Here is a 12,107-nt window from a genome sequence, read left to right as displayed (position 1 = left end):
CCTGCTCCACCGGGGGCTCCTCCACAGGCTGCAGCGTGGAGATCTGCTCCGTGTGGGACCCATGGGCTGCAGGGGAACAGCCTGCTCCATCGGGGGCCTCTCTCCACAGGCCGCAGGGGAACTTCAGCTCTGGCACCTGCAGCACCTCCTGCCCTCCTTCTGCACTGAGCTTGGTGTCTGCAGGGCTGGTTCTCACTCCTCCCTCTCCCAGCTGATGTTGTTCCACAGTTTTGTTTGTTTGTTTGTCTTCCCTTTCTTAAATATGCTTTCACAGATGCACAAACAGCAATTTTTGGCTCATCTCTGGCCAGCATCAGGTCCCTTTGGAGCCAGCGGAATCTGGCCCTTATCTAACATGGGCATCTTCTGGACTCTTCTAACAGAGGCTACCCCTGCAGTGCCCTGCAGATAAAACCTTGCTATGTAAACCCAATACTCCTATAGGAAGAGATCTTCTGCCATTCCTCTGGCAAATTCGGGGAGGGCCCTCTGCACCCAGACGGTCTGGAGCACGGGGACACCTTCAGCCGCTGTCACCAACCCAGCGACAGCACTGTGGCAGCACAAGTGAAGAATGGCCCCGCAGGAGCTGGACGTCAGGGGGGACCTGTCCCTGGATGTGGGTACAGTGCTGCCCTGTGCCCGGGAGAGTGTGGGGGTGAGCTAGGACAGCTGCCAGATCAACCACAGCCATGCGGAAGTAATGCTGTGCCCCTGCCAGCGGCGGGAATTAGAGGGAACGGTCAAATGAGTAGGGGAGGGGAGAAGCAAAGCCCCGAGGGGAGAAGCAAAGCCCGGAAGGGAGAAGAAGACAAAGACCTGCACTACATGACATGGTTTATTAAATACCAAGGAGGGTGACAGAACTTGGAATTAAAGGCAGGCTGTTATCTGCACAGAACCGCCGCATTCATGCCGGCATGGCGGGGCCAATGACTGCTCTTGCTCACTGCCTGGAAACTGCCCGAATTACGGGGCAGAAGGCAAGTGCTCGCAGTCTACTGCCATCTTGGTAGAACTGTGGCTTGTTTTCTGGACTGGGACTTCGTCTGCTCCACCTTCATCTGATCAGTAATAATGTTCAGCTGTGAAAATAGGGAAACGCACAATAAGAGGGGAATGCTTAAGGAAGGAACACGTTTTCACCTCCAACTACAAGCATTTCAGAAGTTAGTGAAGGAAATACCACAGGCTACACACAGAACATCTAAAGGGAACCTGCAAATGACTCTTGCTCATCAGTGACTCTTGCTACAAAAAGACTCTTGCTACAGGCTTGGGGGAGAGTGGCTCAAGAGCTGTGCAGAGGAAAAGGATCTGGGGGTGTTGGTCGATGCTCGCCTGAACGTGAGCCAGCAGTGTGCCCAGGTGTCCAAGAAGGCCAACGGCATCCTGGCTTGTATCAGGAAAAGTGTAGCCAGCAGCACCAGGGAGGTGATTTTTCCCCTGTACTCTGCTCTGGTGAGGCTGCACCTTGAGTACTGTGTTCAGCTTTGGGCTCCTCAGTGCAAGAAGGACATCAAGGCCCTGGAACGTGTCCAGAAAAGGGCTATAAAGCTGGAGAGACCTCAGGGGAGACCTTATTGCTGTCTACAACTACCTGAAAGGAAGGTGTGGGGAGCTGGGGGTCCACCTCTTCTCTCAGGTAACTAGTGACAGGATTGGAGGGAATGGCCTCAAGTTGCACCAGGGGAGGATAAGGTTATAAATGAGGAGACATTTCTTCTCAGAAAGAGCAGTCAGACATTGGAGCTGGTTGCCCAGGGAGGTGGTGGCGTCACCGTCCCTGGAGGTGTTCAAGGCAAGGTTGGACCTGGCGCTTAGGGACGTGGGTTAGTGAGTGACATTGGTAGTAGGGTGATGGTTGGACCAGTGATCTTGAAGGTCTCTTCCAGCCTTAATGATTCTATGATTCTATGATTCTGTACCAGTGCAGAGAACAACACTATATGGGCTGCCGCAGGGAATGTTAACTCCATCCCAGACAGACCCAGTACAACTGGGGCAGGTGCCAGCTCAACCATGGCCACAGGGAAGTAATGCAGTGCCCCTGCCAGCCAGGCACGTTCTCGATGCCTCCTGAGGAGCCCTGCCCCATCGCATGGCCCGAGATCCCCATCCACGCTGCGGAAGAACGTCAACTGAGGCACAAAGAGCTCTTAAGGCAGGAGCCAGAAAGTGCCGCAGTCACTGCTGGACTGTGGGGGGGTGTGGCCCTCCAACTTAAGAGGACACTTGTGACGCCCCTGGTGATGCCCATTGTGACACAATGTGCCACCATCGCTGAGACGCAGTGTATGTGCACCCCTGCCAGCAGGAGTGCTCAGTGCTGTTGCCTCTGCTGTGGGAGCAACAGCGCTGCCCTGGCTGGGAGCCTCGGTGCGTCCCTGCCCTGCCTGGGAGCACCAGGCCACAGCCGCTGCTCGGGGCTCGGCTCCCCTGCCCCTGCGCCTGTCCGTGTCGGACCCAAGCAGGGCCCGCAGGGCTCTGGTGGCCCCAGGTGGGCTTGTGCCCACATCCTTGCTGCAGCATGCAGAGGCTCCTGGGGCTCCTCCACCGGGGCCAGGAGCATCCGATGCCCAGCAGCACTTCCCTGTCCAGAGACAGCGATGCCCACCAGCTGCCAGAGGAGGGCCTGCACGGGCTGCACCGCGCGGCCGCCCGTGGCGACCTGGCCCGGCTGAGGCGGCACTGGTGGCTGAAGAAACGAGGCAAAAACCGTCGAGACCAGGCAAAGCGGTGAGGGGCTGGGGGGTGCGCTTAAAGGCTTGGGGTGGGATCGCTCTCCCGTGGCGTGCGAGCTTCAGCCTGGTGCCGCTGCGTACGCGGCTCTGGCACCAACCCTCCTTCTGCAGCAGGTGTCAGCAAGAGCTGAGGCGATGGAGGGCTGAGGCTGGGCGTTGTCCGGCCAGGCAGCCTCTCGCCCTGAAGTCACTGGCACTGGACATAGTCGGGAGCACATGCTCCTACCAGCCCTTGGCAAAGCCTTCAGCCCCGTGCAGAGAGACGGCTGAAGCCCAGGGCAGAGTCAGGAGCACGGCAGCAAGGGCACCGCCTCCTCTGGAACCCTGGGTCAGAGCTTATGGGTGTGACCCGTTCAGTGACAAACTGGATCTGATTGATACAGCAGTGCGCGACGGGTTAAGAAGAAGGTTACTCAGAGGCATAGAGTGGTAACCAGGCTAGAGTAAGAGAAAGTGGGAACCACTAAGGAGGAGTTGTTAGGCTTGGACGGGCCTATAGAGGGCTACGCGTGATCAAAAGGAATGCACCAACCAGAAGTCTGTAACTATGTTTGCCAGCCACGTGCAGCGCGTGGAGGGGCTCAGAAAAACTATGTAAGATCTGGCATTGGGACAATAAAGGGTCTCCATTTCTCGACTATCTTGGAGCCCGTGTCGTCATTCCCTTCAAGAGCTGATCACTGAGAGGGCTTTTCCCTCTCAGCTGGCAGAGGGGAACAATCCAGCTTTGCTTGGAATTGCTGGGGCGGCTCGAGCGCTGCTTGAAGGGTGTGCTGCCGACCGCCACTGCCCTGTCCTCTCCCTGTGGGGTTGTTTAGCAGCCGCTCGGGCATTAGCAGTTCTCTCCTGTCCTGTGGGTGATCAGCGTCAGGGCATTCACCGCCCTTCTGCCGCTCGAGTGATTGTGGAAAAACTTGGAGACTTACACTGACTTCGCACTCTTCATGGAGTTCCACAGCCTCCAAAGCTTACGTTCTGCTTGGCATTGGCAAGTGGAGACTTGTGGCCCTGCGCGTGTTCCACAGCCAGAAGTGATTTGGGGCATTGCCTGCCTGTGGAAAGCTAATTTATTTTGGTTTTAGGACACCGCTGCACCTTGCTTGTGCGAACGGCCATGCAGACGTTGTTCGATTCCTGGTGCAAGAGAAGTGCCTGCTGAACCTTTGTGACAACACTGGCAGATCGCCACTCATGATGGTATGTGGAACACGTTACTCTGCTCTAAGTGGGGCTTTATCAATTGTGCTTCCAATGACAAGTGTCTTGCCGCATTCTTCACACCGACCTGTAGAGAAACATGAAAGTTGTAATCGGCACGTAATAGGCATACACTAGCTCATCTCGGAAGACGCTCTTATCTTCCAGCACTGGGAAGCTGCTGTAGCTGTGACAGAGTGAAACACGGCACAAGTCCTTCCTTTTCTTTGTGTTGTTTGCAGGCAGTGGAGAGCCAGCATGAAGAATGCGTGGCGATTCTGCTAGAGCACCGTGCCGACCCAAACCTGGAAGGTTACAGAGGCAAGTCTGCCCTTCACCTGGCTGCCGCAGCTCCTAACACGTCTGTAGCAGAGATGTTAGTTGAGCATGGTGCACACCTTGAAGCAAAGGACTGTGTAAGTTTTGAATCTGGGCAGCACTGCTCTTTGGGAAAGGCACTTAATTCGTCTGGGTTGTTCTGACGGGGATTCTTTATCCTTTCAGGAGAGAAATACCCCGCTTCTTCTTGCCATCTCCAGCCATCATAAAGAGATGGTAAAGTTTCTTCTTCAAAAAGGAGCGAATGTGTGTGCTCGAAATTTCTTTGGAAGGTGAGGCATTGCTCCAAAGTGCATGTGGCTCTCCTTAGCATTGTCACTGGAATGAACAGGAGAAGGAGAGTCAGTGTTGTCCAAGAGACAATGGGCATCAAGTGAAACAAGAGGCCTTCCCACAGCTGCTTAGGAGAAACCCTCTCAGCATGAGGAAGGTTAATCAGGGGAGCAGGTGGCACCAGGGGTTTGAGCAGCCTCCATCCTATGAGGCTTTGAAGAGCAGAGTGGAAGAAGCCTTGAGCAACGTGCTCTGGCCTCGTGGCTGAGTCTGCTCTGGGGAGGCGGCTGGCCAGGAGCTGTCTGGAGGTGCCTTCCAGCCTCAGTCCTCCAGCACTCCCCTGTGTGTGGCTTTGCTTTCCCTGTGCTTGTAGGAATCGGGGAGGGAATTGTTTGGGGAGGAAACAGGGATTAGAATAACAACAACACAGAGCCTGCAAATGCTGCTATGTTTCATACCACCTTTTGGATGCTTTAGGACTGCTCTTACGCTTGCCGCTTCTGCTGGGGAAACGGATGTAATAGAGCTACTTCTTTCCTACGGTGCCAACATTGCTTGCGATACGGCTGTGGATTATGCTCTCCGGTCGGGACATTCTGAGTGAGTGTTTTGTACGTCACTGTTAGAGCGGCTGAGTTGTCAGAGTGTCCGTGCTGATTTGTCACCCTTTGTGATAGATGCACAAAGGCTTAACGATATCTTCAGACCTTTCTTGAAGCTGGGCTCGGTGATGTCTTCTCATAAATCACCTTCCCAAGTCAAGAGAGGATTTGGAAGTAGAGGAGAACTTCCACCCACAAGGCTTTCTTAGAAATCCCGCTTGTGTTGCTAAGCCCAGTTCCGCTCCACTGACCAGGAAAGAGGCACCTTTTCTTTCAGTGGGGATCTTACCAGTGTCCCTTTAGATAAACCCTCAAAGAGATCCCTGGTGGTGTAGCAGGTCCACCATCATGGGGAGACTGACACCGCACACAGACAGTTCTGAACTGGTTCCAAGTCAGTTGCTGTCCTAGGCAAGAGCAAGGATACTAGGCAAGGATGTTTTGGATCTGACTGCCTGTATGTTCTCTCTATCTGCGTGTAGCCTTTGCAAGAAACTGGTAGAACATGCACGCTGTGAAAAGACGGGAGAAGCTTCTGCTGGCGCTGCACAAGACACAGCAGTCCCCAGCAGATTCTGCTCTCCGAGGACTGAGCGCTTTGCACTGGCCACACTTGCTTTGGATGGAGAAGGTAGGATCCTGAAGTGTGGAAGAGCTGATGAGGACAACTAATGTGGCCTGATGTCAGACCGCTTCCCGTATTTGGGGGCAGGGCTTGACTGGCAGGGAAAAGCAGAGTGCCAGGAATGCTCACACTGTCTCGCTTCGTCCATCCCTTGTAGGTGCCCTGCCAGCTGTAGGAGCAGAGCAGGAGGAAGAGGCTGAATTGCCCTGGGATCGCAAGGTACTTTCTGTGAAGGACCCACTGGGCTCCCATTTGGCTCGCTTACTTTGGGGCAAGTTTACCTCTGGGCTCGCTTACCTCTGTTGCTGCCTCTGCCACTTGTTTGTGACTGGGGCCCTTGAACTACTTGTGCTCCAGCCCAGCTGTTCAGTTTGCGCTGGGTTGGTGAAACTGCTGGGAGAACTGGGTCTCGCTGCAGCTGGCCTTTCAGTTAGAGTTCCAGTCTAGGGAAAGCATGTTCTACATAATGAAGCAGCAAAGATTATTCCTGCTGCTTAAAATCTTCTGAGCTTCTCAAAGGGGCTGGCCGGGAGTGGACTGTTGCTTTTCACCATACTTCACCAGTGCTCCGGTAACCTTTATGTGGCAATTCTTAACGCCAACAACGAAGAGATACCAGAGAATAGCATTGAGGGCTTGCAGCTCTGCTTTCAGCGTGCATTCCTTGGCCGCGAGCATGTTCTCAGAAGCAGCAGGGAGATTCCAGGCCATGCTTAAGCTCTGGCAGAACGAAGTCTGGCTTCTGCTTTACAACTGCTGAAATGCCATTGGAGGCAACAATAGTTCTGCAGATTCCATTCTCCACTGCCCGCCTTTTTGCGTAGGTAGAAAGCCCCTGCCCAGTCTCTCAGGCTATGTTCCAAGAAGAGAAAAAACGTTAAGCCTTCCCTCTGTTTTAAGAAACAGAAACCCTCACAAAGAGCTGCTGATAGTTGAGGCTAAGAAAGATGGAGAGAGGTCCCCAGCTGTGCCTGGTGGTGGTGCACTTCCAATCCTTTGTTTCAGTCAGAAGACTGACCTAGTTGTAGAACCTAATGAGTAAAAGCACAGCTCATATTCCCATGTTCTCACTGACTTTGTCATGCTCACGGAACCCCATTTCTTTAGGATCAAGACAGACAGCTGCAGCTTGAGCTTCCTGGTGCTCCTGAAAGTCTGTCCGTGTCAGAAGCCCCACCTGAAGCTACTGAGAGCCAGCTCAGTGACACTGAGAAAGACGTAGAGCGCTTGCAAGAGGAATTGGAGATGGTTAAAGCTAAGGTATGGAAAGGCAGCACTATAGGGATAAATCCAAGGGTGGTTGTCCTTTCTCTTCCCTTCTTCCCCCTCTCTGCTGGTGACCAACACAACGGGCCCTTTGGGGAGCTTTTCACAAGCTGGAGGGACAAAGCAGTGCGTTAGGAGGCACCTTCCAGGGGGTAGGTTTGACCAGAGCAGTTTGCGCTTTCTCAAAACTTGGGTGTGCTCTGAGACACAGAGGGTGCGGCACCACTTGGGTGTGCTCTGACAACGGTTGTAAATTTTTTTTCATGTCTCTGTGTTGGGACCAGCATTGGCAGTGTCTGTGCCAGAGTCGCAGACAAAGCAGGCTGAGTTTTGTGCCAGCGTTCAGGAAATTCTGTAGAAAATCTACAGAGCTATAGGAGAGGGGTTAGTACAAAATGCAGTGAAGTAACATGCATGGGGGTTTGAGAGTGGAAGCAGTCAATTTCCCTCCCTAAAGACTAGGCTGACCACCATGGATTGATTCTTCCTTTGGTTTTGCAGGTGGAGGCATCGGAACAAGCGTGTATTGAGTCTGAGGTCTGGGTAAAATACCTGGAGACTGTACTGGAGGATAAGAAGAGAGAAGCAGCAGCTTCTTCCCAGAAAGTGCAAGGCTTTCTGGAGCCATCCTTTGGAACTGGAGCTCTCCAAAAGCTGGAAGAACGCATGCAAGGGTAGGCAGGGTAGTAAGACAGAGGGGCGAGACGCTGCTTTCTGGGACTCTGTGAACGCAGGGGAATTGCCTCGTCACATCACAGAAAGTTAATACAGGATTTGGAAAGAAGCCTTTGCTTTAGCTTATGTTCTTGCACACTGTTCTTTCCAACTGTGTGCTCTTGTGGAGTTCCCCAATAAGGCCTGTATTTCTCTTTCAGACTCAAAGCTGGAAGTGACAGATTGGAAGCCACAATCCAGCAACAAAGCAGACTGATTGAAGCCCTTCAGAGACACCAGCAAGCCTCTGCCTCAGTAAGTCAGTGATAAACTTCCCTCTTCCCTGTGAGCTCCTGCGCCTAGCTAAGTAGTTCTGTGGGGACAAAGTAAGATGAGATTTTTCTGCCAAGCTTAGGGGAGCTGAGTTCTTGACCAGCTGTGCTGACTGTAAGCTGCTCTGAAAATCCTGCCGGTCTGTTCCCCAGCTTTCTGGTTTTGAGAGTTTTCCCATGATACTACGGCAAGTCCTACAGCACCAGGAAGTTCTTAGCACTAGAAAAAATAAGGGTTCACTGGAATGCACTGGTCTAGGTATTTTCTGCTTTAGACCAGTGGTGATATTGAAGATCGCAGGCTGCACTTGAGATATACCTCCTGCGTGAGAGGTGGTAGTCAAGTTTGCACAATGCTGCACAGCCCCGACCTGACATGCCGCGCTGTCGCTAATAAAGCAGTTCCTCTTGGCGTAAAGGAGGGGCTTTTATCTGTGGCCTCTGTGAAGCAAATGATTCTTCTTGTCTGCCTGGGGAGGAGGGAGGTGAACATGAGCCCTGTACTCTACTGAGACTGGCAGGAGGGGAAGAGCGGCAGAGAGGTGTGAGGCAGGAAAGTTGCACGCAGCATGACTTTTCGCTTCTTTTTGTGCTTCTGTAGGCTCGTAATCACCCGGAGGACTTGGTAACTGCCTTTCAGTCAGCACAGACAACCGCAGACGGGCATCCACACCAGCAGGTATGTATGGGAATGCTTTCTGTGAATGACTATTTTAGTCTTTGAATACCTGCTGGGCAGGTAGTGGGTGAAAAGACCAGGGGAGCCATGGGAAACCCTCCTGCTTTTATGGCAGGGCACGTTCAAGGGAAGGGGAAGCCCTGCTACTCCTGCTTCCCCAGTACTGCTACCGAGTTCTGCCTAGGCTATCTGCACATACCACATGTAGATGCTGTCCCTGTGCTGGTTCTACCATGTATCGTTTCTGTTTTGAAAGCATCAGTGTCAGAGAACAGAAGAGAAGCTGGTCGAGTTGAAATGCCCAGTCGAAGTGCGCCTCGAGCAGGAAATGAAAAGCAACAGCGAACTGCGGAGAGAATGTCTCAGGTATGGCTTGTTAGCACTTTAAAGAGAGATCCCATAGAGTAGAAATCAAGCTTCATGGAGGCTGAATGTAAAAATAGGTGAGGGTAACTGTCTGTGAGCAAATTCAAGCCTCACGCTAGGTCTTACAAGGCTCTTCTGTACACGTGCCTATGGTTTTACAGAGCTGCCAAAAGAACTTCAAGTGCAGGTTGCCCTGCAATTCTCCTGGGAGGGCAGGAAGTCCCTTCTCCATTTATTCCTCCGTTCAGGTGCAAGGTGGACCCTCCAAGTGATCTGCGGCACTGGAATGCTGTTTTTTCTCAGTAACTCCTGGTCTGTCAAGCGTGTTAAAGAAGAAGCAAGGCTTCTCTATGCTGTTTATGTCTGAGAATGTGAAACAGGCTGGTAGTTCCTTCACCTCCTACCTCAATGTTTTCTTGACTAATTTGCTGCACAGGTTAAGGAGGCTTCTGAACGGAGCTCTGCAGAAACTAAGAGAATCTGAGGCCAGAGAAAGAAAGCTCATGATTAATACTGCAAGAGACATGACGAGCAGCTGCTCTGAAGGGGCCAGTGAAGCTGATAAATTAACAGCAAAGGTGAGCTCCAGATTCTGCAGGATTTTGTGGTTTCTTTTTTTGTCTGTTAATGTTCACACCTCTGTTGTTCTTTTCTATGCTCCTTCTTGTATTGTGAGACGTCTGTTCTCTCCTTCATGCTCCTTCTGTTGTCATACATAGCAGGTATTGTAGAAGGAGTCAAGTGCCCTTGTGGTGGCTCATTCTTAGTCCAAAGGCTCGTAGCATTCTCGTGGCTTCACTGCCATTAGAAGAGTTCTCTTAAATGACAGGGAATGGCATTGTGTTTAGGCAGTGTAAAATGAAGATTAAGTTTCCGGGTTTTTGTTTGTTTTTATTATTCGTTTGTGTTTGTTTTGAGGGATTTTTGTTTGTTCGTTTTCTATCTATTTATAAAAGGCAGGAACCTCCCGAGTGTATTTTTAGAAGGTATAGAAAAGGTGTATTTCTGGGGGAGAAGAGTAAGACAGCATCGCAGCTGGCCTTTGGGACTTAATGCGACATCTGCTATATCCTCCGTATCCTTGCAACCAAACATCAGCTTTGACCTAGAGAGAAAATGCGTTCCTCCAGCAGTTCTGTCAAAGTGGCCTCCTGAGGCACTGTTTCCAAAGCTTTCAGAGTAAGGGCAGGAAGAGTATTTGTTGCTCGTGCCTAGTCCGTTCTGCACTGCAGCGCTTCCCCCCACACACAATAGGCATTCTTTCTGGTGTCTGGGTAGAGGTGTGTTTGATGTCCCATGAGCAGAGGAGCATTTTGGGCAAGAGCGTCCCTAGCAAAAGAACCGAGGAAGGATGGAAACTTGGGGAATCCTGTCAGCAAAGATCTTAAAGCTGTTCTTCTCTTAAAAGACGAGCCTGCCTTTACTTTGCTTTTAATACCGAGTCAGAAGGTGACAAAGACCATCTTGACGCCCTACCCCTTTATGCATTGCTCTCCACAGCTCAATGAACTTTCGCAGCAGCTGGAGATGGAGTCTGGAAAATGCAGGCAGCTAGAAGCACAAAATTGCGACCTGCAAGAAGAGCTGTCTGCTCTGCGTGGGTCTCAGGAAAAAATGGAGAAGAGCAATGGCCAGCTGCAAGAAGAGGTGGCATGCATCAAAGCTCTTCTGAAGACTTACAAGGTGGGTCACAGGCAAAAGCAACAGCATGAGACAGAGATAAGAAAGAGCCTGACAAGGAACAAGTGCTCGGACCAGAAGTCGCAGGTGATGTTTGTATTTGGGGTCTTGCCCCTCATTCTTTCTGTGAGGCGTTGTTCTCCACAGGCACAGAAGTCCCTGTGAATTGTGTATGGAGCCTTTGGAAAAGGCTTACAAGCAGAGGACTGTCTTACAGAGACAGAAGTGTCTTAGCACTGACTCTGAAGTAAGAACAGAGTGCTGAGAACTGGTGTCCTCCAGACTAAAATGAATGGTTGACCTGTGGGAGTTTCCGGCTTCTGCCTTCACTGCTGGTGGTAGTGAGGAGGCAAGTGGCCTCCCCTTAGTGAGGCTGGGCCCTTGAAACTGGGTATGTGTGACTGATGGGGGGATGGTTCTCTTCTTCTTTGTGGTGATGGAAATTTCATTATCTGCTTCAGACACAGGCAGCCTCTCCAGACGTGCAAGAACTGACAAGATCCCCTCCTTGCACTTCGCTGGGAAAGAGCCCAAAGCACAGAAGCAGAGATGCTGACTCTGAAGAGGAGGATGTTAGGGAAAAGACACCACAAGATCATACTTTTCCATATGAGTCCATGCAGGAAAGACTGGAAAATTACAGGTACTACTATCTGGAGGAAGTAAACCTCAGAAGATGCCTACAAAAGGACCTCAAAAGGTATGTCTGGACGTTTTTTGGAGTGAGAGCAAGATGCTGCTTTTTCCCTGTACATTTTCTTCCTAACATCCCTTTTTTTTGTCTGGTCAGCATTATGTCAGTAAATATGCCTAACAAGGCATATTGATAAAAGACTCCTCTGCAAACCTTCCTCTTTTTTAGAACTGCCTTCATAATGCTTCAGTGTTCCCGCAGTACCATCACTGGTCGTGGCATTACAAAAGCATTTTTGAAGTTGGCATTGTCTTAACATGTGGTCTTCTGGCCACTCTGATAATGTGTTCCTCATTGTAACGTTCTCTGCGATATAAGGCAGAGAAGCGAAATTGCCTGTCCTATTGTCCTGTCTGCAAACATGAATGCTTGAATAATATGGGCCTTCTAGAGAGCAGAATCTCTGAATCTGCTGATTCAATCTCTCTGAATTTTTCAGAACTCGTCAGAGACTAGCTGAAGTCAAAGCTCAGCTCCACCAGAAGCACCACTGAAGCCTGCGTGGCTCAGGTCAGCATTCATAAATGTTATTCTCAACCCCTCTTAAAGCATATCTGTGAGCAAGCTTACGCTTCTGAGCCTCAAGTTAGAATCCCTTTGTGGTTCCAAAACACACCTTCTTTATGCTAAAACAACTGCTAAGCATCAGAAGAGTA

The 12,107-nt window shown here is 51.2% G+C and overlaps 1 protein-coding gene across 3 annotated transcripts in view; it reads left to right on the top strand.

Annotated features, from left to right (window-relative positions):
* The first annotated feature begins 434 nt into the window (after positions 1-434).
* The window catches only part of LOC136789864 (POTE ankyrin domain family member B-like), a 12,466-nt gene continuing 793 nt past the window's right edge, over positions 435-12,107 (top strand). Inside the window, exons 1-16 of one of the 3 annotated variants that reach the window (XM_066991091.1) lie at positions 437-2,739; positions 3,827-3,941; positions 4,184-4,357; positions 4,446-4,552; positions 5,031-5,153; positions 5,638-5,786; positions 5,938-5,999; positions 6,888-7,040; positions 7,548-7,720; positions 7,922-8,015; positions 8,634-8,711; positions 8,968-9,077; positions 9,514-9,655; positions 10,578-10,760; positions 11,219-11,457; positions 11,891-11,961. In XM_066991091.1, coding sequence (XP_066847192.1) covers positions 2,531-2,739; positions 3,827-3,941; positions 4,184-4,357; positions 4,446-4,552; positions 5,031-5,153; positions 5,638-5,786; positions 5,938-5,999; positions 6,888-7,040; positions 7,548-7,720; positions 7,922-8,015; positions 8,634-8,711; positions 8,968-9,077; positions 9,514-9,655; positions 10,578-10,760; positions 11,219-11,457; positions 11,891-11,945 — 2,166 coding nt within the window. In that variant the 5' untranslated portion in view covers positions 437-2,530 and the 3' untranslated portion in view covers positions 11,946-11,961. Of the gene's footprint in view, positions 2,740-3,826; positions 3,942-4,183; positions 4,358-4,445; positions 4,553-5,030; positions 5,154-5,637; positions 5,787-5,937; positions 6,000-6,887; positions 7,041-7,547; positions 7,721-7,921; positions 8,016-8,633; positions 8,712-8,967; positions 9,078-9,513; positions 9,656-10,577; positions 10,761-11,218; positions 11,653-11,890; positions 11,962-12,107 lie in introns of those variants that run through there. The other 2 variants (XM_066991098.1, XM_066991081.1) reach the window with 2 other exon arrangements.

The sequence above is a fragment of the Anser cygnoides genome, chromosome 1, assembly GCF_040182565.1.
Source record: "Anser cygnoides isolate HZ-2024a breed goose chromosome 1, Taihu_goose_T2T_genome, whole genome shotgun sequence".
Taxonomy (NCBI): Eukaryota; Metazoa; Chordata; class Aves; order Anseriformes; family Anatidae; genus Anser; species Anser cygnoides.
This window is presented reverse-complemented; position numbering and strand designations above follow the sequence as displayed.